The 26,608-nt window shown below is 41.7% G+C and overlaps 1 protein-coding gene across 2 annotated transcripts; it reads left to right on the plus strand.

The window, feature by feature from the left end:
- The first annotated feature begins 10,305 nt into the window (after positions 1–10,305).
- Positions 10,306–26,475, plus strand: LOC111874189 (uncharacterized protein C1683.06c). Of its 2 annotated transcripts, XM_023869477.2 has the most exons (7): positions 10,306–10,437; positions 12,547–12,600; positions 14,205–14,412; positions 16,038–16,212; positions 18,295–18,411; positions 20,071–20,228; positions 25,879–26,475. In XM_023869477.2, exons 1-7 carry the CDS (start codon positions 10,370–10,372, stop codon positions 26,212–26,214), a joined length of 1,116 nt encoding a protein of 371 aa, XP_023725245.1. In that variant the 5' UTR covers positions 10,306–10,369; the 3' UTR covers positions 26,215–26,475. The 2 variants fall into 2 exon arrangements, with proteins under 2 accessions (XP_023725245.1, XP_023725246.1); XM_023869478.2 differs by lacking the exon at positions 12,547–12,600.
- The last annotated feature ends 133 nt before the right edge of the window (positions 26,476–26,608 follow it).

A 26,608-nucleotide genomic window follows, 5' to 3' on the forward strand; every position in this document is an offset into this window, starting at 1 on the left:
TTTTTCTTTTCACCTACTCTTGCGTTACACTTCCTATTTCTCTCTCTCTCTCTCTCTCGCCACTCTTCAGTGGGTCAAATGCAATGGATACTTGACAAGAGTATCTGAGTTGCATGATACATAAATGCATTCAACTGACCAATCGTCTGAGAGAAACAAATGACAAAGAGGAAAAAATAATAAATTAATTGGTTCAGTAATCGTTTCATTTATGGAGATCGGGCACAATATTGTAGCATGTAGACTGACTCTGAGAGCCGACATTTGGAGCAATGTCAGCTGTGGGATATCCGCCAGGAGGTACGGAAGTAAACAGAGGATATTGTTAGGATGCGTTACAAGGAAACGACTAGTGAAAACGAACTGGGAAGACTTAGTATGTGCTATAGTGAGAAGACGAATGCATGAATTAGCGAGAGCGTTATAGTTACTTGTAGTTACCATCTATAAGTTATCAATAAATCCAATCACAAATCCAAACCCCGTCTATAATCACTCATACATGTGACAATACTATTGCTCCTGAATATGGAGTTCGAAACATCTGCTGACACATGTAGAGCGAAGCTATACGAGTATACCCAGTGCGGTACTCTAAGTCTGTATGTAAGTATCCCTGTGTTTCACAGTTCTCCATGCAACCTCCATAGCTGAGACTGCGACAGGTTTTCTTAATATTTTCAAACACCATAATAAATTAATTAAATTATTATTACTGTTTTTTAATGTTATCTTTGTGTTTCTTGTATCTGTCCCGGTGTTTGCCTGCAATAAGCAGTGCTATTGGCAAGTACTATAACAATTAGTTGAAGTATTCTTATTATTGTTAATAATTAATGGTTAAGTTTAGATAATATTACTTTCATTACCTTTTTCTTGTCTGTGTGTTTGTTTTATATTTCTCCGTACTCTCTAACCGGATCCCGGGGTTTTGGGTTCAGCACATGAATCCATAAACAATTATCACTGTTGTTGTTGTTGTTATTATTCTAGTGTGTAGAAACATTACTGTGCGACGATCGCGAGATAGGCAAATATACCACAGCCGTTTCTAGACAACGGCTCGGTACACACATTCCCGCAGCAAAGAATCGACGCGCAACAATAGGGGTAGTCTTGGAAACGGGCTGTTTCAACGTGGTCCGTGCCGAGGAGTTACCTTGAAGACAATTGGGGCGACCAAATGAGTTATGTACGGGAGTCTGTGAAAAGAGGTTTTGAGCGCGTGAAGCTGAAGAATCTCCACCGTTAGAAGACGTTGCCAGGGAACGACGATGAAGAACTATCTATCTATTCCTGTTGCTCCACTTGGAGCATAGGACATCCGTGTAAAGCTTCGTTTCACTTCAGTTTCTTAAACTTAAACAGTTGGTAGGACTCCATGGACGAGGGATCAGCCCGTCTCAAGGCCGCTACCTATACATAAGACTACATAAACACAGAATAAACGCACACACAAACATCCACGCCTGGAGTGGGATTCGAACCCACGATCCCAGCGTTCTAGTGGGCGAAGACATTTGATGTCTCAGACCTCGGGGCCACTGTGATTGGCAATGAAGACACAGCCGGCTGGATAAAGGCTTAGCGGGTGATGTGGTGATTCAGGGTCCAGGTCTCTTATTGAGTTCCGTAATCATTTTTATAGACAGTAGGACTCCTTGGACGAGTGATCAGCCCGTCGCAAGGCCGCTACCTGCACACAGAATAACACAAACATAGAATATACGCACACAGACATCCATACCTCGAGTGGTATTTGAACCCACGATCCCAGCTTTGCAGCGAACGAAGAGAAGTTCATGCCTTAGACCGCGCGGCTACTGTGACCGGCAGTAACTTCTACAATAAGAACCCCAAAAGAAGATAGAAAACGACACAAAATACTGGTACCAAACTGTGCTAGCCTGCTTATTCTCAATGTGACTCACCTAACGAACTCCACGGAGTTTTCGAGAAGTTGTAGCTTGTCAGGTCGTCAAGGAATTCCCTATCTCTTGTAGAAATAGAAGATTCATAACCGTGCTCAAAATAACCCACAACTCGGTCCTAAAATACATTTTAATACTATCCTCTCACATATGTTTTTGTCTTCTAAAGTGGTCTCTTCCTTTCGTGATTTATATTTAAAATTTTACACGTAATTTTCATGTCTCTCATGCGTACTACATGTCCCACCCGAACCATCATCCTTTATCTAGTCATCTTAGTATCATTTGGCAGCCAATCACACTGGCCGCGAGGTCTAAGGCATGAACCGCCTCCGTCCGCTCGAACACGGACGTCGTGGATTCGAATCCCACTCGAGGCAGGAATGTCTGTGTGCGTTTATCCTGTGTTTGTGTTAGGTAGCGGCCTTGCGACGGGCTAACCCCTCGTCCAAGGAGTCCTACCGACTGTGTATAAGATTAAGAAACTGAAAAAACGGCCAAGGTCCAAAGGGCTATACAGCCATAGAGAGAGAGAATAATATTTGGCGAGGAGCACAAATTACGAAGCTCACTGTGATATTATCTCAGCTCCCTGTCGCTTCCACCCTCTCAGCTCCCTGATCTCAAACACATTTGATCTATGGTGGATTTGGGGTTACCACAGAAGGTACTGTATTCTGGAATGTTAGGACGTGTAGTCTGGTATAAATTTACCAGCAACTTGGTGGAATGTAACCGTTTCAATATTCAGGGTCTATCCTGATTACTTGAACGGTTTCAGCCCTGAAGATGGAGGTTTCTCTGAAAAGCCAATGAAGTTCTATAAGACTGTACGGCGTCACATGCCGAGTACATGTTCTCCTGTACTTACCGAGGCAACAAATATTGAAGAACCTGCAGCAGAAGTCGCTATTTGTGTCGATGCAAATCGAGCAGAATTCCTCACCCGGGAACCCTGCTGTGTGGACAGGCGACGTCCCCATGGATAATAGACAGACCGCTAGAAGAAGCATCAGGAGTTGCTTCACGATGACGCATGGAAGTCCGAGCGAACGATTTCGCGCTTTTAATAAGACATGTGCATACTACGTCACAATCTTTGGGATATCCCACAGTTACATGTTCGGTTTCGAGGCATGAATTGTATATTGTGTTTGCTTCCTGCGTCCAGACGTAACCAAAGTTGAGCGATCTACAGGACGAACCAGCAATTGGGCGGGCGCATACTGAACGGTGACGTCATTTAATAAACGTTTGGAATCTTCTTTTAAAGGGTAAAGTACGCGCTTTTATTCTTCCACATTTCTTTCTACCTATATGGACCTATGGCATCGAGCTGTGGGGCTGCGCTCGACCATCCAATACCAAAATCCTCCAAACATTCCAATCGAAAACACTACGAAGAATCACAGGCGCACCATGGTACATAACAAACGGAACTATCCACAACGATCTCAACATACCCCTCATCACGGAAGAGATCAGAAAACATGCCACCAGACACCATACTCGGTTAACAGGACACGAGAACCCGCTAATCGTTGAATTAACGAAACCGCACCCAGCAGCAAGACGACTGAGGACAACCTGGCCAGAAGACTTATGTAACTAAAAGGTAGAGTACTGCCACTGGGCAGCTGCCGCCTTCACGACATAAGCACCCATCGCATTTACTTATTACTTACAGTGGTCAAGTAGATTGTAAATTCACGTAAATAAAAAAAAAATTCTTTCTAAAGAAATGCCCCAAACAAAAAAAAATCTGGTAGGTTCGTCCGTTCTTTAGAAACATACAGTAAAATTTATATAAACAAGTATCAATACGTGGGGCACGCGGTAGCGTAGTTGGTCGAGGCACTATGCGACAAGCCGGAAGGTCGCGGGTTCGATTCCCGGCGAGGTTACTGGATTTTAAGTTCACCTAATCCTTCCAGCCGCACTATGGTCCTGGGTTCGACTCAGCCTCTAACAGAAATGAGTACCAGGAATCTTTCTGCACCGGGACGTTCCCCACCTTGGATATGATACTCATTTTGCACCTGGCCCCCTCGAGTTCGGGACGTTTTTATATCGAGAAGGAGCCGAATGCACTGTTAGCACACGTAACAAAACGGTGATGTTCCGTCTAACAGTTACACCTAATGTTCTATGGAGGTTTGAATAGACAACGACTTGGATTAACCGAACTGAATTGAGTTGGCTCTCTGCAGTTTCAAAGTATAGAACGCACTCGGAAACTCTCTCTGATCACATTCAACTACGAACTCACTCTCTCTCTCTCTGACTCCATTCTGAGTCTGAGTCTTATGTTACGACCGACGGTCAGTCGGCCAGTCTGTCTTGGAATAGAAGCACCCATCTGGTGCTTACGACCAGATTTTTATTACTAGTCAGGCAATTGCGGGCTTGTTGATGTGGGATACTCTCTCTGACGAGAGGACGGATCTGTCATTTACAATTGCTGCTGGCCCTCCTCAGCGCAGTCATTCGCGGGTCGCGACTCGCGACCATATCTGACTGCCTCAGATTGGAAACTTCCGTTTCCGTCGCCTCCAGCGACTCGCAGGGCTAGGCTGGAGCTGCTCCCGCCTGCACACGGGATAAGTCAACTCCATTCTGATCTGAGTTTTCTGTTTTACAGATTATCCGTATCCACGAAAACGTGTTCGCCGTAACGGGTTGGTTTTCAAGAATCGATCTCCATGGAAACGTGTTTGCCGATTAGTTGCCTGCCTGCCTATCTATCTATCTATCTATGTATCTATCTATCTATCTATCTATCTGCCTATGGTTCTACAGCCTTTTGCTGGGCCCTGGCCACGTTCTCAGTTTCTTGATCTTTTACACAGTCGGTAGGACTCCTTGAACGGGGGATCAGCCCATCGCAAGGTCGCTACCTGCTCACAGCACAAACACAGATTAAATGCGCACAAACTTCCATGCTTGAAGTGGAATTCGAACCCACGATCCCAATGTTTGGGCGGGCGAAGACAGTTCATGTCCCAGACCACGCGACCACTATGATCGGTCAGTTGCTTTTACACAGGTAAGGTAAGGAGACAAAGCTGTCCTTGTGCTTAATTAAGCACTACGGAGTGGTCAATTTCACTTCCCGGCCGCTTTACTTCCGGGGAAGTAATTCCAATCCCCATTGAATAGGGGGCTGGCTGGGCCCCAGCGCCGGTCTCGACATTGTGGAAAAGAGAAAAATCTTGTCTATCCGGGAATCGACCCCTGACCGCCCAGCCCGTAGCCCGTAACCCGTCGCTATACGGACTGAGGTATCACGTAGGCCTTTGTGAAAATAGAGGCCACGACCTGGGTTACCAGTCAGAAGAACTGAAAGCCTAGAGATATCCGAGGGAAGCCTGTTACGGGGCTTAGTCCTGCGACTTCTGTGAGGCTGAAGGGGGAGTGTCTGAATATGATATTTCCCGTAGAAATCAACAGCAGGGGATAAATACGTCAAGTATGACTATCGTCTATTAACAGACAAAGTGTAACTCAGAGGCTGTGACACAGCTCAAGCCGTTAGTCTCCGGATTCCCACTGCGGCGGCCCGGGGTCGAGTCCAGGTCTGGTCATGTGGGATTTGTGGTGAACAAATTGGCGCTGGAAGCGGTGTTTTCTTTGTGGTTCCGCTCCGAAACTATATGACTCGACCGACTGAATTCAGTTCAGTTTGTGAGTGCAGTGCAGTTAAGTACAAGGAAGTGAAGTGAGTTGGTTGGTGAGCAGTCAAAAGAAGTCCTGCAGTTCAGTCATTGTGAGCTGTTGCTGTTAGAAGCTGATAACTGAGGCGCGGGGATCGTTCGGGAACCCAGAGTAAGGGGAACGTCCACAGTGGAAACCGTTACCAGACAACGACTGGTGAAGACAAAGCAGACTGAGAAGGCTTAGTGCGTGTTGTGGTGAATTGTAGAGAGTGTGAATTGGCGATAGCGCTATAGTTACTTGTAGTTACGTTCTGTAAGATTTCAATAAATTCAATTACCAAGCCAAACACCGTATAGCGTCACTCTGTCACGTGACAATATCAGTCTAGACCGACCTAAAGAAATGGCTAAATAACCTGTTCGCACTTCCAAACAAAGCGTTAAACCAAGCGTCCGTAAGCGCTGTGCAACCTTCTTCTTGCTTTCTCTTCGTTCAATTGTTCATTTGGCTTCCTAGAAACATGCGTTTCCGGCTAAAGTCCTTGGACGGTTGCCTATCATTACTGAGCCTGAAGAAGGAAAGACAGCTGACATGCTGAAAAGTCAGTCACTGATGAATAATGCATGAAGTTCTGTCAAAAACCGCAATCACGAAATTCTAGTAGCAATAGTGTGATAGTTAAAGTAACCTGCAATTCAAACTGCTGGTATTTCAGTGGCATCAAGTAACTGTTACAGGATTAAATAACATCTTGCAGTGACGAAAAGCAAAATTTACATTGATATTGGAACGCAATAATATACGGTTGCAACATTCACAGTAATCATTTATTGCCGGGCAATGTTTTACGTACATGCCTAATCTTAATCGCAGCTAATCTTCGTTAGCTTCGGCACGGACCACATAGAGAACACCTCTGCCAACAGTTCTTCTGCTGTTGCATCACGTGTCCATCATAATATCATTTCTATGCGACTGTTTATGGTCATTACCTAGCAACGGCAGTTGTATACGGAGTCATTACTTAGCAGCAGGTCTACATGCGACAATATAATGAAAATTGCTGAAGTGCACATGAAGACCGAAATCAAGACTGACAAGGAAGTGGGAAATAAATGCATCAAATCAAACCAACAACCAAATCTAGACCCACCAACACAGAGAAAATTGAAATTTCCATCCTATATAACATCCGCCTATTGCTAGCGCAATTTATGTAACAAGAACTGAACCCCGGAACTAAAAACCATATGGATATCCAATCTCTCACATCACACTGACCCTCCCTGTGAGTCTAATTTCTGATGAGGAGGATCCAGATGGGAGAAATGCCCAAACTGGGTTGGCCCATCAGTTTGGTTATGCATGCCATATGGGCCGATTCACTATATTTCCTACTTTCAAATTCCAAAGTCCTAGCTTCATCCTAGCCTGCCCTGTGACCTTCTTCATAGGCATGTTGGGTTAAGACTGACTTTGAGACTGTGCATATGTTCGCGGGCCGCACGGCTGGCGGTCACCCTGTTTCACCAATGCAACTTCTGCCACATTCACAGGGAATGCTATAGACGCAACATGCCGTCTGTTGCGGATCTCTTTCTGGTCTCGTTCTCGTGACTGAAGTCGTAAGAATGTTTAATTTCGAAGATGGTCCTAATGCTGTATCCATCTGAACTTTCCAGAAGTGACCTTCACTTTGGGATAAACACAGACCCAAAGGCGTCCTCTCTTTCTTTCGGATGACGCATGAACCGTTGGGAACCACGGAACTGAAGATTACGTCTCGGGTTGTCAGTTTGGTTCAGCAGATCTTGACGTACCTAACGCGTCACACAAGTTCTACTGCTTAGTCTCTGAAACATTCCTCGTTCACCATGCTGTAGCGCAGTTGGTTGAAGCACTGTGCAACAAACCGGAAGGTCGCAGGTTCGAATCCCGATGAGGTCATTGGATTTTTTAATTAACCTAATCCTCTCAGCCACACTATGGCCATGGGGTCGACTTAACCTCTGATAGAAATGAGTACAAGGGATCTTCCTCTGGGGAAAGGGCTGCCGGCACCTAAGGCCGATTTTCTAGAAAATGTGGGAGCCTCGACGTCTCACAACCCTATGGGCCTCCACCGCCTGTTACAGGAATAGCTTTGCCTTTTACTATGCGATGGATGATTTGGTTCGAAGTTACGGCAGCAGCGAATAGGAGTAGGTTTCCTGCAAATATTAGTGGCAGGTGTCAGCTCTTTTCTGGTGATAGCAACATCCAGAAAAGGAAACGTACTCTCTGGCTGCAGTAGGCCTCGTAGGTTGGAACCAACGGCGTCTACGGCACCGTGTACTCTCGTCGGTGGCTACCAACTGTTGAAAGGAAAATAGGCCTCCTCCATAGCCTAAGCGATGACACAGCCTAGCCTGATAGGTGGGTACTGATCTAGAGGTATGTACTAATTTTATCTTCAAGTTATGACTTCTTGTGCCCTCGTAGTTTGGTAATACATTTTCGTAGAAACGTACTGTCTGTTTTTTAAAGTTATGACTCCGTGTGGTCTGGTAGGTGGGAAATGAATTTTCGTAGGGGCAGGGGTTGGTTTCGGAACAGGTTCTAGTGGCCTAAATCTTGAAAGAACAGAAGAAGAAATAGAAAAAAGAGAGGTGGAAATGAAACTAGCGCCACTAGAGGTAAGATACTAAAATTTTGTATCTTCTTCACTTTCCAATACAGGTAGTAGTAAGAAGTACAGGATGTTTCTAAATTATTGTCGGGGTTTCTGTTTAGAGGACACGGGAACCCAGACAATAAAAGTTCAACCTTGAGATTCCAGCCCTCCCTCTTGATGAGAAAATGTTTTTGTTGCAGTGCCTACTACTGTTCGGTATAGAGATCTACGAGCGATTCGCTAGGTCTTCAACAGTTTTACGGCATTTTAATTATTATTATTATTATTATTATTATTATTATTGTACTGCAATTGGGTGTTCACCCGGTGGCAGTAGAACTTACACTGATACAGACAACTAGAGTCTATAACATAAGGGAACAAAACAAAACAAATACAATACAGAAAACAAGGTACACACAGTGCAAATCCAAACATTGCACTCGAACAAGGACACTTCACATTACTTCACTTGCTTCATTCAACTCCGCCTAAGGCCTCTGTACTTGCAACAGCTTTCCTAACCCTCTTTCTAGAAGTGTTTAGTTTACAGGGGAAAGAATTTAGTATGCCTGCAGGTAAACTGTTCCAATCCTTTATGGTCCTATTTACAAAGAAATATTTGCCAACATCAGTCCTTTGTTTCCTGCTTCTAACTTTCCAACTATGATCGTCCCTATTCAGGTAGCATGGTTTAAGCAGGCTATCCCCTATCCCTCTCCAAGCTGGTCTCCTGGTGTATGCTTATTAGAGGGCGCACAGACGGGCTATCAGTCTACGCTGTGCCAGAGTTTCCAGCCAGATTCATCTGTAGGATTGGCAAATTTAGCTGCTCTTCTTTGTACCGATTTAAAGCGCTAACCTGCCATTCTCTGCATGGGTCCCAACATACCGAACCATATTCAAGTATCGGTCTCACTGGTGACGTATAGGCTAGAAGTTTCGTGTTATTATTGCCCTGTTTCAGTATACGCATTATCAAATGAAGGGTCTTCCATGTTTTTGGTGCTGTAGAGTTTACATGATCTGCCCATCTTAGATCGCTCCGTGTGATTATTCCTAGGTACTTAAAGATACTTACTTCAGGAATTAGTTGGTCCCCAAAATAATACGTCAGACGCTCCTTCACCCTAGCTCTCGTGAAACTTACCGCTTTATTCTTATCTGGATTTATCTTAATTTCGTTTACTACCGCCCATTCCCCTAATTCGAATATTTTAAATGGGTTCCGAAAGGGATTGGAGATTGGATTTAGCACATGACTCGTGACTACATTTAATTATAGCGTCATCGCTAATTTCCACATTTTACAAATCACTACAGTATACGCTAAGTCTTTTCAGTCTGCTCTGACTCCACCAGTCGTTCCTTGGTAACGGCTTCTAAGAGTGGGAATTCTTCAACAGCACCGACCAAGTCTTCTCTCCACAGACTCCCTTAACCTCTAAACTTGTCTCGGTTATAATATCTCAGCTTGGGCTGCATAGAAAACACCGTTCATTGTTGTACTCCGATTGATTTCATGGGAACGTGTTTGTTTGTGAGGGCGATACCCAGTAACGGCTGCGTATACTTGCTTATTAAGAATCTGTTGCCTAGCAGCGAACGTTCCTTCGTTGTTCATTTCGCGGTCGTTACCCAATAACGGATCAACACGATGCAATATTATTCTGTAAAACTCTTTTGAATACATTTTAACGATTTGTAGTAATACACAAATATTTTTCCAAAAGATAAGAAACTGCCCTTTAGGGGTTCTAGGGACCGATATTATGGACTAAGAAATTGGTTGTATTTAAAATATTTTTTTTTCTGAAATATTCATTTTAGGACGGCTGTGATGAGACAGTTTTATATGAGAAAATACGTACAATATCTTTACGCGGACTTTTTCATTCAATACAAGAAACAACGTAGCCGTCACGTGAAATTTACATATAGCTTTACGTTTATGATTTAATAAATTTATGGTGGCCTATCAGACCACTTCATATCATTATTTTATCTGGTACTGTGAGATACAGCAACAACCGATGGACTCCTGTATAAACTCGAGAACTTGCAACGTGTATCATCCAGATAGTGCAGACAAGTTTTGCGAATAAGCAGCTAAACGCCTCCAGCAGCCATGAGCAAAATTTTATACTTGTTTTTGGTCAGTACTGTGCTTTGCTTTTCCACACGCCCGACAATGGGGTAAGTGTAATGGATATTAATTCCTGTTCTGTTTATAAAACAATAATACCCTCGGTATTCGAGCACCCTAAAAGTATGATCATCCCACTGGTAGAGGGAGACCAAGTTTCACACCCATATCAGACAACGGGATGGACACAGGGTGTTTGACAACAGAAGTGAGAGGGATGAAATAAGAGGGAGATGAGAAATTTTCACAAATTGAAATTTCAGTATTAATATTCATCGCCAAATATTACTAAACTGATCAACTCAAGAGGATACGATAGGGGGAATGTAGCATGCATGCGAGATAATTGCATATGAAGTTCAGTTAGGAAACCCTGAAAGACAGACTTCATTAGGAATACTCGCGGGCTGATGGAAGAGGCTAATTCTAGAAGGAATCTTAAAGAAGCAGGATTGAATGGTATGGATTGGATTCATCGGGCTCGGGATATGGGCCAACGACTTTCATAAACACGGTGTTGAACCCTCGGGTTCACTAAAATGTTGAGAAACTCCTGGTGTCTCGAGTCAGTAAGATAGAACTGAACTCTGGCACATTTCATTCTCTTCTATCAAGGATACAAGGGCTAAACATTGGATGTATGTGCAAAGTTAACGCTCATATACGTTCTTATACGTTAGACTTCAGAGCGGGCAGGTGCACAAACAGGCGCGGTTGGCAGCGATATACGGCAGATGAAGGTAACCGTTGCAATATCACGAATCAGTGTCCGGTATTATCTTGTGCATTTCTGCTCAAAGAATTTCGTAGAGTACCTCTAGGCAGCAGCACTGCTCATTGCATATTGTAGCATGCAGACCCGTTGCTAAGTGATGACTCACCCGTTGCTGGGCAACAGATTCCTAACACGTGCCAATGGGCTGGCTGGAAAGCGGCGTTTTCTGCTAGGTCCACTCAGACGGATACGCACATAACAATGGATATAACAGAGGAGCGATGTTTTCTGTTCGGTCCCTGCATAGATGTTATAAGCCGGGCAATAAGTGAGTGCAATTCAGTTGAGTTGAATGAAGTTAGTTGGTTAGTGAGTGAGTTAGAGGACTGTTTCAGTTCAGTCTTTGTAACCTGCTGCTGTTAGAAGCTGGTAGTTGAGGCATGGGGATAGTTCGGGAACACAGAGTAAGGGGAATATCCGTCGTTGGGAGCTGTTACCAGACAACGACTGGTGAAGACATAGTAGACTGAAAAGTTTTAATGCGTGATGCAGTGAACTGCAGATGTGTGAATTAGCGATAGCGTTATAGTTACTTGTAGTTACTTTCAGTAAGGGTTACGATCTGTAAGTGGTCAATAAATCCAATTACCAATCCAACCCCTGTCTATAGTCACTCATACACGTAACAATATTGTTATTCTATTAAGTTTAGTATCTTGGTGTAACTGTAGTTGTTTTCCAGGAGTCTTCACCTTCCTGTGGTTAGATATTTTGACGAAGCTTGTTTTTATACGCAAACGTGTTTTACTTGCACATAATTTTTTCCTAACATATTTTTTAATTCAAGTTTAACACTGATGTTATCCACAATTACTATAACGAGCGTTATGCTAATGTGACATTGTATGTGTTACAGCCTACACTACGCCTGTTCTGTTGGCTACTTCAAGTCCCCGCCATAACCCAGCTAATTGTCTTCTCGGATGTTTGCCGCGTAGTTGGAAAATATTATCAGTGTTTCACAGGAACTTGCTGTTCTAATTTTCAGGATAGAATAGACTATGACGACGATACAAGCATATGCTTCCGAAATGTTGGTCCCTTTATACCAGACTACACGGCATCACCGATCAAGTTGGCTGAGGTGGTAACTTTTCCTGGGCTGCATTCGGGAGGTTCTCATTTCGAATATTATGCGGGACACCGATTATTCTCAGAACTTTCTGGTTTCCCTCAGTCTGTCCAGCCAAATTCCGGTATATTTGAAATAGGCTACGACCACTTCCTTACACATTAATTCATTCTTCATGAACCATCTTACCATTTGCCGTTGCATAGTCTGAGCTACTGACAGGGTCATTAAATAAACCGTTAATAATACTAATATAAACACTCGATGTTACAACCTAGAAGAGTAGTACTCGTACAACTATTGTTCTTACAGATGTCACAACTATCCCCGTGCAAGATGCCTGAAACCTGAAAAACGTTGCGAAAAGTAAGTAAACTCTACTCTGTGACTGAAACATCTTTGAGAGTACGCTTTTTCTTCAGCACACAACATTACGGAAGTAAAGTCCCACATCTCCAGTATGGCGATTTCGGCTCTCATCACACCGCTTGTGTTTTCTCTTCCACCCATAATGCAACGCACCTCTTTCTTTCAGATGACACCAAACTCACATTCAACTTACTAAATTTCCGTTAAAATGTTCTTAAAATGTCATTAAAGTATATTCTATGCTTGGCTACATGTTTCGGCTACACAGAGCCATCTTCAGGCAATACATTTTGATGGAACCAATTGCACTGTGCCCGCTTATGTCAATAGTACTCGATGTAAGTCATTATTCTCAATTTTGGTATTCAATGCAAGGATGCTGAAATATAATATTATGCAACCTAGTAGCTTTCTAATCGCGATGTAACATTCTACGTCACTATCTCACGATAACATATCCTCAGATATATTTTAAACACATCATGTAATTTTGTTTGAGCATGACACCTTGCGATGAGTAAATATTTCGACTAGAATGTGCCAGTTAAATCCTGGAAACAAGATGATATAAGTTTGGGAATCGATGTAAGGATTCAGGATAGTTCACTTAGTACATCGACTAAGCTCCAGGCTAGACGACTGGCTCTGTAAAGTACAGCTAGAAATGCTTAAAAAGAAAGAACTTTAGATGCTATGCATTAAGAAACCTGGACAGGAATACGGAAGTTTAAAATATAATTTTTGTCAAAAGTAGCTAAAATGAATATGTTTATATTCCAGTATTCTTAGACAGAATGGCTCCAAATAGTACTCTCTGTAGTTAGGCATGTGAAATTTGGTACCCATATCTACGAGTATATATTATGTGTGAAATTCTGGTTTAAGTCAACAATTACAAAGATGGAGACACTGTGGAAATTTGAGGTTATATCCGACAGATTTCACGTTGGCAGAATTTACACATGTTGCATTCCTTTTCCTGAAGCTCGCCGGCCTAAGCTTGCCTCGGCATTGGAGTTGGACGTTGCACTCTCATTACCTTAATGCAAGGAATTATGAGTCTGACTGACTTAAGTACTTAGGATTCAGTGTAGTTTAACGCCATTAATTACTACATTACAATCCGTATCCATTTTTTCACTCTCACAATTAAATCTACACAGCTGTTACCGTGCAGATACTACATACAAGAAAATAACAAATTACAATAAAAAATTAATAATAATCATTCAAAGCAGCGATTAAAAGATGAATTTAGGTTATGTAATCATGGGATCGTGACGCATTTCGTTACGTAATTATTACACAGTTACCAGCGTGAAGCAGGCAGCAGGAAGGACCTTCTTGGTAACGGCTTCACGCTGGTTTCTTGTTTGGCTTATTCCAACCCTGAAGATAAAGGTAAAATGTCCCTTCGAAACGTCGTTTAATTTTGAACCGATTACATAGCGTTATATCCCATAACATAGAACTATTCAATACCGGATCTGTAAGACTAAAAATATTTGTAATAAGCAGGTGAGTTAATTTCGGAACTCCTTTCAAATATGAAAAAGGAGAATTCTCAGTCTAATTAAAATGGTTTACAATGTTCCCTACAGGGAGTCAGTGCGACTAGATGTAGGTAAGGTTATTATTGACACCGACGCCGGCCCTGATGATGCTGCTGCCATCTTCATGGCTCTGAATGGGCAGATATACAACTCGGAGCTCAAGGTCATAGCAATTACCTGTGTCAACGGTAACACTATTGTCGACAACGTGGTGGTCAACGTCTTAAAGACTCTCAAAACTGCGAACCGTCTTGACGTAAGTTACAGATACATTTTTATTAATGTCCAGTTCTCTTTTCATGGGTGAAACTATTTGGACGCCGAAGCGGGAGGGGACAGTATCTGCTCTCCTGAAATTTTTGATAACATAAAAATTTAAGAAAGCAGTCTTCTGGGATTTGGCACCGTGTATATGTGGTGTTAACCGACGTTTCGGAGGAANGCCTCAAATCTTACAACATAAAAATTGAACGCAAGAGGGAAATATTTGAAATAATGATAATACAAATTAAATAATATTCTATCCTGAATACTCTATGACGGCCAGTAAAATTAGTCTTAAATGACTTAATCGTAAGATTGTAAGCCTATATTTCTGGCTACGCGCACGTAGTAGTATTAGAACTGAAAGAAAAGCGAAGCTAGGATGGGCGGCGCACATTCGCCGTCGCAATAAAGCGACGCACAGCCAGTAAAGGTTAATGTAAGGTATGCCTGTACTTGAATGCCGCTCACACTGATGGTTATCAAGGCCACTGAATGAGGTTACACTTGAGCAGCTTAATAATTGCAAGCAATTCCTGCTTCCATTAAAGTGTTATATATGCAATGCATGCAGACTCATGCACAATTACTTGACATACGTTATTTCGTTTCAGGACACTCCAAGTTCGCCATAAAATTAGATATGTGTTCAATTGTTTCACGCTAAATGCTTTGTTCCATTTTGTAACCATCTATATAGAATTCATCATCATCGTACGCAGGGGTTGAGTTTTTTAGCCCGTAAGGTAAGGTAAAGTAAAGCTGTCCCTGTAATAGACCGTGGAGACCAATAGGTCTGTGAGACGTCGAGGTTCCCACATTTTCCATACAATCGGCTCACAGATGGCAGTGAGGTTCTCAGATTCCTAGTACTCAGTTCTGTTGAGGCTGATTCGACCCCACGGCCATAATTTGGCTGGAAAAATAATCCAATGACCTCATCGGGAATCGAACCCGCAACCTTCCGGCTTGTAGAATAGTGCCTCAACCAACTACGCGCCCGCGTGCCCATACTTGTTAGCCCGTTCCGTCCTCAAACATGAATCATCCTTGAGGAGTAACTCTATTTTTACTTGAACAAGTTACCAGCCTGTTGCAAAACCCCCTTTTGGAGAATCAGAGTTTTTATTCAGAATTTCCCTCTCTTAGACAGGTTGCCTACCGTGACTAACAAGTCCTGTCTACCCGCTAAATAACCCTGGGAAGGGGCCCTTACCAGGTGTTACCCAACGGCCAAATGTCATCTGGAGTTCGCACTCCCTGCAGTTGGGTCGTCTCTTCTGTGAGTTCTAACTTGCTACGTTTATCTCTGGAGAACTCTCAGAACTAAGTATGGGGCACACAACGAATGGCGAATTTAGATTTCATGCCAGGAAATAAGGCATGTGAAGAAATGGGGGCATGTTTACACTGTATATTTTAATGCTGCTAGAAAGTTACTAAACCTGTTTACAGACCGAAACCAGTAGAACGCACAGATGAAGGCTGCCGACGTTTCCTCTCCAACACTGAACCTTCATTATTAAACTGACTATAAAGTTTATGAACAAATTAGAAGATATTTCGTACACGCACAAGAATGTATTTATGTAATAATTCTCAGAATTGTATTACCAGATTCCAGTGTACCGTGGGGCCTCGAAATCCCTCATATTGACTCCTCCACAAGACTATTATTTCGGTGAAGATGGATTTGGGGACTTTGAGTTCCCAGATCCGCCAGACCCTGAGGAGCTTTTACAGGAACAACACGCTGCCATTGCCCTCATAGAAACCGCAACTCGATATCCAGGTACGTAAAACTTTCATTATAAAATCATTATGTTGGACATAGTCCGTCGTCTTAGGCATATATAAATCGCATGAGGCGTGAATCTGCTTCCGTCGTCAGGTGGGAAAGGCTCCTACTCGTTTCGGTCCGTCAATGTGAGCTTTTCTCTATAGCCAGACGAGGAATGTTAATGCAGTTTTCAGGTATCCGGCATTCGTATGTGCAATATTGCAGAGGGATATGCCAGGCTAACAGGCCGCTAGATCAGTCTGTCTCTTCGGGTGGGTACTGACCAAAGCTTTATGTAGTTATACTCGTGTATGGTATTAACGAAACAATTCTATAACAAACAAATCAGTACTACTGTTTAAGCATTCGTTTATTGTGTGGAAGTGTTGCTAGATGTTTCGACTCTGTCGGGTCATCATGGGACAATCATTAGATCAATATGTCACTTGTTACTGGATTGTTTGGATGCAAGTCAGTGATCTATAACTATTTTCCGTTCGGTTTTCGTTATAATTTTAATTGTTAAATTCATATTAAAAATGTAAATTTCGTTTAAAAATAAAATTCCAATTAACATAAAACATAAAATTTATAATTCTTCCAATTATTTTTCTGGCGCAATGGTGTGTGTCGTATAGTATGGGCCTTCCTTGGGAGTCGGCGTTGATTTTTATGTATCTACAATATTATGTTATGATCTGCTATATGATGATATATTCTGATATTACTTCGTAATAGTTTTAGCGACTGTGGTGGAACTATTTAGTGCTTTATATTCTATCCAATATGGGAGTGCCCCGTCTTCCTGTTGTCGTTCTGCCTATAAATAGCAAGATTATACAACGTCGAATTATGGGATAGTAGACTAATGAATAATTTGAAAGGACTTGGAAAGAAGCCGTCGTGGCTTAACCGACATTTTATCTCGCCACTTCCCTGAAGAGAATGTGGAAAACCACGAAAACCATCAGGATAATTGGCGTCCCTGCCGAGATTCGAAATGACTGCCTACCGAATAAAAGTCTAGAGCAATATGACTAGGCTAATCTCATCGGCATGAAAAAGTTAATATTTGGAGCACGGAGGAGTTATTTATGGGGAGGGGTAATTATTTAATTTACGCCAAGAATTCAGATCGCTGGATGCACTATGCGTCTCCAGATTATGTTCACTCACTCACTCACTCATTTGTGTCCTTCTTGAGAAGCCGCCAACTGTGCAGCTCCTCAAGACCTTCCCAGCATTTTATGGAACCAGAAGGTTCACTACCGTATTCGTAAAAGCCCTCCACTGGTCCCTATCCTGAGCCAGATCAATCTAGTCAATACCATCCCATCCTATCTCTCTAAGATCCATTTTAATATTGTACACCCATCTACGTCTTAGTCTTTCTAGTGGTCTCTTTCCCCTGGCTTTCTCACTAATATCCTACATGCATGCCTCTTCTCCCCCATTCGTGCTACATGCCCTGCGCATCTCATCCTCCTTAACTTGATCATTCTAATTACTCGTATACTTGGCGAAGATTATAAGTTATGAAGCTCATTACGCAGTTTTTTTCCAACCTCCTGTCACTTCATCTCTCTTCGGTCCAAATATTCTCCTCAACACCCTGTTCTCAAACACCTTCATCCTATGTTCCTCCCTTAATGTCAGAGAACAAGTTTCACACCCATACAGAACCACAGGTAAAATTATAGTTTTGTATATTCTAATTTCTATGTTTTTAGACAGCAGAGGAGAAGACAAAAGGTTCTGGACTGAATGGTAGCAAGCATTACCCGTATTCAGTCTTCTCTTAATTTCATCCTGACTCAAACTTTGACCTGTTACTGTCAATACCAAATATCTGAACTGTGCCACATTTTTAAAATATCTGTTAGAAATTTTTATGTTATGACTTTGCCTTGCATTCTGGTGACAAGATAGCAACATGTACTTAATTTTCTCTGCGTTTCCAGATCACGTTAGGTTCGTTCAAAGAGCCTTGATTATAGTGTCAGAGCCAGAACTATCCTGACTCGGCTTTAACAGCTGAAGCAGGTACACCTTCCGAAGCACAACAATTGATATTCGCCATGATTTACATTCCAGGAGAAGTGACCTTGCTGTGTTTAGGGCCTCTGACTAACTTGGCCCTGGCAATTAGACTGGACCCGTCATTTCTAACTAAACTAAAGCAGCTAGTGGTTATGGGAGGCAGCGTTGAAGGTAAGTGCACCTGCGCGGAGGTCGCGCATCGCAGCCTTCAGCTATCCTGCAATGCGTATTCAAAATGTTTTATTCACATCAGTACCTTAAATTAGCCAAATTCAGGCCGGTATATCTGACTTTAAGAATACTGATATCAGTTTTTCACACACGAGAGGCAATTATATTTATTTTCTTTAAGATACCGCAAGTTCAGTGTTATTTAGGGAGATGATCTCGAAATGTCCTCGAATTTAATCGAAACTGTTTGAGCCGTTTTCAAGAAAATCACCATTGTGTTTCGGAGGCCCGCCTGTAAGGCCTGTATTTTTTGACCTACAATGTTCATATTCATCGGATAAACTCATAAATAATAAGAATGAAATCTTCCAACCGTTCACGCGCCTGCAAGACTCACATACGTACATACATACAGACGGCATACGAAAAAATAACTCTCGTATTCGGGGGGAGGCGGCTGAAAACCTACAAATCCATCGAAGTATCAAGACAGAATATTATCATGCTCACAATACTTTCTCGTGTTAAATAAAAATACCGCACCTTTGTTCGGTTCCACGTTACACAAACGACTGAGGGGGCACGCGGTAGCGTTGTTGGTTGAGACACTATGTTACAAGCCGGAAGACCGCGGGTTCGATTCCCGATGAAATTTTCAATTTTCGATCGGTATAGCGACTGGCTACGTGCTGGAGGACGGATGAGTCGGAGTTCGAGTCCCGGTGGGGCAGGAATTTTTACTTCTCCATGTCGTCCAGACTGGCTCTGGGGTCCATCCAACCTCCTATACAATGGGTGAGGCTTTCCTAGGGGTAAAGCGGCTGGGGCGTGAAGCTGACCACTCACCTCGAACTAGTACCGAGGTCAAGAAAATGTGGATCCATACACCCACTCCCCATACGCCTTCGTGGCGTAGTGATTAATTAGTTAAGCACAGGGACAACTTTATCTTTACCTTTAACGTACCTAAACATTCCAGCCACACTATGGCCCTGGGGTTGACTCAACCTCTAACAGAAATGAGTACCAGGGTTAAAGAGATGCCGGCGCGTAAGGTTGACAACCTCACCGCCATCTGTGAGCCGATCATCTAGAGAAAATGTGGGAGCCTCGACGTGTCACAACCCCATGCGCCTCCACGGCATGCTACAGGGATATCTTTACCTTTTTACAAACGACCAAGAGGTTAAAAAGAGAAGTTACCTCATTGCACAGAAACAGTGAATGCCTAGTCTACTCGTGAATGAGATGAACCATTCTAAAAAGGATACGTACATAAAACAGTGACCGGCAGCCTGAAGAGTGTCAGTCTGCGCTTAGAAGCGTATTGCGAAGCAGATAGCAACGCGAAGCATGTAATTAGTCCCGAGTTTGCAGCTACAAGATGAATGCAAGATGTTGCAGTGGTGTTCACTGAGGTCGTAGTGAACGAAACCAAACTGGATTCAAGATCACAACCAAAACAACTGCCCAAAAAGATTCCAGTATGTTGAAAATAGACTCTAGCAAATTTGTAATAATGTTAACAGGATACATGTCACTATCTCATGATAACGCACCATACAAATGCTCTAGATGCAGTTTCACTGCACACCTTTGAACTTGTTCTTTACTGGTTTACTAACGCGTTATATGTATATGTTGGTGTGATTTTTACAGGTGTTGGTAATATTAGGTCGGGAATAGAATTCAACTTTTTTGTGGACCCAGAAGCTGCATTTATTGTATTCAACTCTACTGACACGACCGATGGAGACATACAGCCAATTATATTGGTGCCACTTGAAACAACATCGGAGAGAAATATCCTAACCAAGGTGAGAAATTAAAATTTAATTTTATGTGCCTGTATGTCGAGAAAACCGAAATTAACGGCCGTGGGGATTCGTTGCGCTGATCACGCAACACACTCTATCCGCTAAAGTTGGCACTAACTTCGCCGACAGGCGGCAGTCGCCCGGTCGGTATAGTTAGCTTACGGACTCAAGCCACGAAGTTTCCTTTTGTTTGTGCCTGTATGTAATCCGCAGCATTCGTTACACTGACATGAAAACATGCCCCAAAAATAAACTTCCACATCTCCTTCCAGCGTACTTCCTGTGTTCTTCTTCAGTCACATATATATTCTGTTCACTGATTCACTGGCTGTAGCCATGAGTACCACCGGGATTTCTTCGGAGGGCCGAACAGTTTTTCTTGCAAACTTGCATTAAAGTGGTTTAAGAATATCTCTTTCATCGTCTCAAATCTGTGGGTCTCTGTGCCGAAGCAGACGCCACAAACTGTGTTCAAGATACTTTTGTACTTATATTTGACTTGCTTCCTTTTCTTAGCATTTTGAGTTCAAAAAATGCAGGGGGTGGGTTGGGCAGATGTTTGGCTTGATACCCTTTCCTGCTGGAGTTCACGTTATTGATAAATTTAATTGAAACACGTGGTTTGAGTTGAAGGAGAATACAGCAGCATAGTAGGGGAAGCCTCCCCACCATCCACGGGACCTCTTCCCGTGGGCTCAGTACAATGTGAATGAAATTATTTAATTGTGAGCTCTTACAGTGGTGAGCAACACACTCATAATCTAGTATGTGACGCTATGGCTACAAATGTTTCGAGAAAATTGGAAACTCCATCTTCAAGGCAAAGGACAATATATAGGCTAAAGTTGGAGAAAGCAGGTTCTTTCGAGAAATTTGTACCCTTCTGTAAAATTACACGGAGTCAGAGCATCAAAGAATTGTAAGCTTTGTTTCCTCAGAAAGAAACGCCATCTCATACCTCATTTCGATGATTGACATTATCTCATGGAACAGATTATGATAGTCCAGTATCTCATCTCATTAACCTTTGTATTGCTATGTGAACACACAAAAAGTTATTGATTCGCACTGCTCAGGCGAACTCAGATAATGGTCGTCACGTGGTCAATTGGAGAGCATTTTGGCGAAACCGGCTATTATGACTGAGGTTTTCCATGGATTTTCCTGTCACTCTAGAAAGAAACGCGGTATATCACCCCCATTAAACCATGGCAACTTCCAATCATTTCTCTTCAAATCGTATATATATATATAGTTTGAGCTACTGACAGGGACATTAATAAACTTAAGAAGGGTACAAGCATGGTCATCTATGGGGTTGGGGGGGCCAAGCCAGGGAAAGTCCAACCCCTGGATATTTGAAAAGAAAAAGCCAAAATTGAAAAATAGAAGGAAATGTACCAGATATTTCAAAATTTAACTCTGTATTCCATTTATTCTATTCTGATTACACCAAGGCAATCAGTAAAGTATTCTTAAATGGCTTACATTCAAGTTTGGAAGCAGACAGTAACGTCAGGAATACTGGGTCATCTATTGTTCCTCGCGTATGTAAATGATATTTGGAGAAATATTGAGTTAACTATTAGACTTTTCGCAGACGACTGTATAGTATATAGGAAAATTACAACTAGTGAAGATATGGAAAAGTTGCAGATAGATCTGAACAGACTGGTTGAAAATGCGATGATAATTAGTCCAGCTAAAGTAAGGCGCCTTGTTTCCCGAGAGCTTGAGTTGTTATGGGACAGTAATTCCGGAAGCGGGCACTTGTAAATAGTTGGGAATAGTTGGGTTCATCAAACTAATTACACGGTGAAGAAAAAAAACCTTGGAATGCACTTCATTTTACAATGTTTATTCTTAAAAAGGGAAACGGACCATGAAGAAAAAACTGCCTCTCTATTGCTGGAAGGCGTGTTTACAGAGCCGTTCAATAGCAACAGAAGTTATTCAATTGTTGCTTGCATATTCGTTGCCACGCCAATGTGTTTACAGAGTCGTTGCCTAGCAATAAACGTCTAGTCTGACTTCTTTCTTCCGGCTTCCGGGCATCATGTCACAGTATAATTTCGTATGTATTTTTGTTCTTCCCACATCCCTGAATATCAGTTTTTCTCCCTTCCACTGCAGACACTCAGCTACACCGAGAGGAATAAGGTGCTAACGTTGTAGGTTCCTTGTGTGGGATTATGAGGCAAATGTGTGGATGAGTGTGTATTTACTTCAACTGACAAGTCTGTAATGTGAATACAGCTTGATGTGTAGAGTTAATAATTATTTCAGGGGCGATATTACAGCAGCAGAAAGTAATACGATTTTAGTGCTGGCCTAAAGAACTACCATATGTGAAAAGAAGTTGAACTGAATTTAAAGAGAATTTCGAAGTGATTCAATGTTAAATTAATCTTTGTTGCCATGATTATTAAAGAGTCTACACGTAACACAGTACGCAGCCTGACCATGACAGAAACAGCGCATTCTTAGGATCGTACCAAACTCTGCTGAACCACCTCCAGTCCGTCCTACTCGTGTGAACTAGAAGGCACACATCAACCTAGGGGGGTTCGTATCCACCACCCCAACTCTAGGGGCCACTGTATTTCTACCATGAGGGTGAACGTGTTCAGCCAAAGTTTATTGGGGGCACAACCCTTGAGAACAGCAAAGAGCCTATAATAGCTTAAATGAGGTGGGATTAATATGTAATAGACGAAATAAAGCCTTAAAATGTGAGCATTTAATTGATAACACCAATTTCTAATCTTCCCTCAATTATAAGCATGGAGTGGGTTGGTGTAGAAATTGAATTCATTCTTGGCCCCACCAGTTCAGATGGCCATAGGCAGCCACTGCTGTTGCTTCATGCATACTTGCAGAGTAATGTAAGGGAAAAAGAATTCAGGGTACATATTAAGCCTCTAACTTGGTATATCAAAATTGAGCATTCAAGTTATCCAGGTCCTTAGAAGTGCTCACTAGCCTGAGTATATACAACAGATTTCTTGATTCACCTCAGACACAGGCTGCAAAGATATACTCGTACGTGTAGTTTATGGCTAACTGAAAGGTCAATAATTTGAACAGATAATTTGGGAACCTCCATACCAATTTGTTTAATTTTGATAAATTTAAATTTGGGAGAGGGGGGACAGGAATGAGAAGCATGCAATAGCAACTTCGAACTTGAGAACCAACTCAGCATTTGCTTGTAGACAGACGGAAATTAGAAAGAAATATGTAACTTTCCTGCCTTCTTCCTGTTCCCCACTGCAGGCCAAATGCGGAGACATGAAACTTTCTTGACGCTTTCACCAATATTCATGGTAGCCATGACTGAAAGATTCCTGGAAGTGATATAGGAGGATGGGAAGAACTATAAGAAAATTGTAAAAAAAAAAAAAAAAAAAAAAAAAAAAAAAAAAAAAAAAAAAAAAAAAAATTTTTTCAAAAAAAGGGGAATATTTTTTTATCTCTTTTTTTTTTGGTGGGGNAGATAATTCTTTCATTGAAAGAGGCAATGTGTTTTTAACCTTATATTCTTGTGGTGGGGTGTCAGCGAGTCTCTTCATACCATCTGTGTTTTAAGACATGGCTGTTTTAAACGGGATGCACAGTGGATTTGGACAGATCCACTGACAAAAGGACTGTAGACTTAGTTACAGTGCATCATCATCCTTCCCACAACAAAACCGAATGCATTACTACGCTACGTATTGCCATACTTCTACCCACAGTTAAACCAAGAGGCCAGGTCTAAAGGTATGGCCAATGGTACCGGCTGCTGATAGTAAATACAGAGGTTGCAGCATTGGTGGAATGTTAATCAGCTGGGGAAACTGGAATATTTGAAGGAAAGCTGTCCTGGCCTATCACAAATCCCACATTGACTGCTCTTGGACTGAACTCAGGCCTCTGCAGCGAATATCCAGTGACTACCCACCTGAGTTATAGCACGGTTCATACAATGCAGTATATAATGTGAAGGAAACAGTTACAGCACCAAATAGAAAGAAAAATGCAGGTGGAACAAACTATCTAATGCACCATGTGAACAAAGAGGACATGGGAACATTTAAAAAATTATTTCAGAGAGAACAAACATGAGGTACGAAATTCATGGAGACCAAGTATAAAATTAACAAATAAGTCAGCGTGTACAAGAACTTTCAGCCTGCACATCTTAAATACAATTTTGGTTACACCGAGCACTCTATCTGATTCTCTGATTCACTGCTGTTACCCTTATGAGCAGGATTACCACCCTTCATTGATATATAAAAACACTGTTTCTTGTATCCTGTTCTGTCATTTATCCAATATATCACTTTGCACCTAATGTACATACATGCATAAGCACAAATTAACATGTCAAAGCAGAAGACTAATTATTATACCATTTGATTTTACATCAAAATATCTTAATTTCACCCACACTGTGTATTTAGTTATTTTGCATGATTCTCACAAGAAACAGTGACTATTTCCCTAAACAGCATTAACTTCCCTTCTCCTGGCAATGTTTATATTCTGCAGTGGTCAGCAGATGAAAAGACTCCAGTCTCATCCTTCTTCCCACGATATTTCATTTTTGACCTCTTGGCAACTCGATTCCCTCTTCTTGATATTTTCAAGTACCTGTCTGAAGCATCATATTGTGGAGCATCGAGCAGGTATCTTTTCTTTAAACTTTTATTCTAATAGCCTTCTCAGTATCCTCGTTCCTTCAAGCCTCTGTACATGGCCAAAGCACTATAATCATTTCTCTCCTGACTACTAAAAAAATGCCAAACCCCAAATCTATCTCTAAGAAGTCCATTTCTAATTATATAATTTGTTGTTCCTCCATTACTTTTCAAAAACTTCACATACATTACATGGAATTTGGTTTTGTCTTTGTAAAGTTCCATGTTACAGTATTATATATTAGTACTGGTTTAGAATATACTCGTACTTCGGACATTGCTCTTTTGCATTATTTGTGGATTTCTGTGTTCCATAATATTCCTTTTATAATTTTATAAATATTAGAACTAATATGTATTTTTCTGCTGACCTCTACATCAATTTTCCCTTTTGTATATATTTAAATCCCCACATAAACAAATTTATCCTCCTCTTTAATGATAAATTTAAGCGTATGTTCCCCTGAAATCCTCATAGTCACCACCCTGTCCATACTCCTTTATAACAACGTTCCACTGAATTCGTTTCTCTCCAATTTCCCTTTTGTCAAGTAGGGGGCTACCTGTTGGGGTGATGCACAGTACCATCATGGAATCTGACAAGGCACAACAGAAACCATGATACAATAATGGCTGATGGGGCTTCTGTGAAACTGTGATATGACCAGCAAGCCCACAGTTTATATCAGTAATGTTTCAAAATCTATCAAAACAGGACTAACTGGCTGGCCTTTGTAACAGAGAAGTGGTGTGTCTCGCATATGGTAGGAACTGAATTTTGAAATGGTATGTGTATTTAAAGAAATTTCAGGCTTCTAAGAATTAAATTGTCATTCTAAACACAGATGTCACTGAATTCATTCCTCTTATCCAATATACTTATCTGTAATCTAACCATAAAAAAAAAACACTAACACTTTCCATATCTCTACATTGTAGTTAAAGGAGAACATTACTTTTTTCAGGAGTGGCGTAAGAATGTCCTTGGAATTCTGTCAAGCCCAGAAGTACAGCTACTTAATAAAGCTGAACAACAGCAACTGGAAGAAGACACTCTGTACTGGGAGTGTGCTGATTGCCTAGCTGCTGCAGCCATTGTAGATCCGTCCATCATCAAAGAGTCCGCAACTTTTCGTGCACACATCGCTGAAGATGGAGCTATCAGTCGAGGGGCTGTATTTGTGGACTACAAAGGACGTGAAGAAAGCACTTCTAACGTTGTGATTGTTAGAAGTATTGATGTTGATCACTATATGAAGATATTATTGAGCACCATTGGAGGTGCCCCAGCAAGCTTGTAGGGTTGTATAATAAATTACACTAACCCAACAATGATACACCTAAGATAACTGTGTGATTTATGATCTGGCTCTAAGTTTTAGGTCTACTTCCAAAATAATCATACAGGATGTATATAGGATCCAAAGTCAGGGGCTGAATTATGACAGTTCAGTGTGTGCCCCCCTTGTAAAAGAATGTTTTCCCAAAGTTAATATCAAAACATTTCACTCTTCCATAGAAATTATAAAAGGAATATTATGGAACAGATTATTTCTCCCCCCCCAAAAAGGGAAACAAACTATAGAGGATGTTTTACACCACTACTGACATATAACACTGAATCATTTACCTGCACAAAGAGAAACAATGACAAATTTTAAGCAATGGCTATTACATTTTTAAGAACTACTGAGG

This window comes from Cryptotermes secundus, unplaced genomic scaffold (assembly GCF_002891405.2).
Source record: "Cryptotermes secundus unplaced genomic scaffold, Csec_1.0 scaffold26, whole genome shotgun sequence".
Taxonomy (NCBI): Eukaryota; Metazoa; Arthropoda; class Insecta; order Blattodea; family Kalotermitidae; genus Cryptotermes; species Cryptotermes secundus.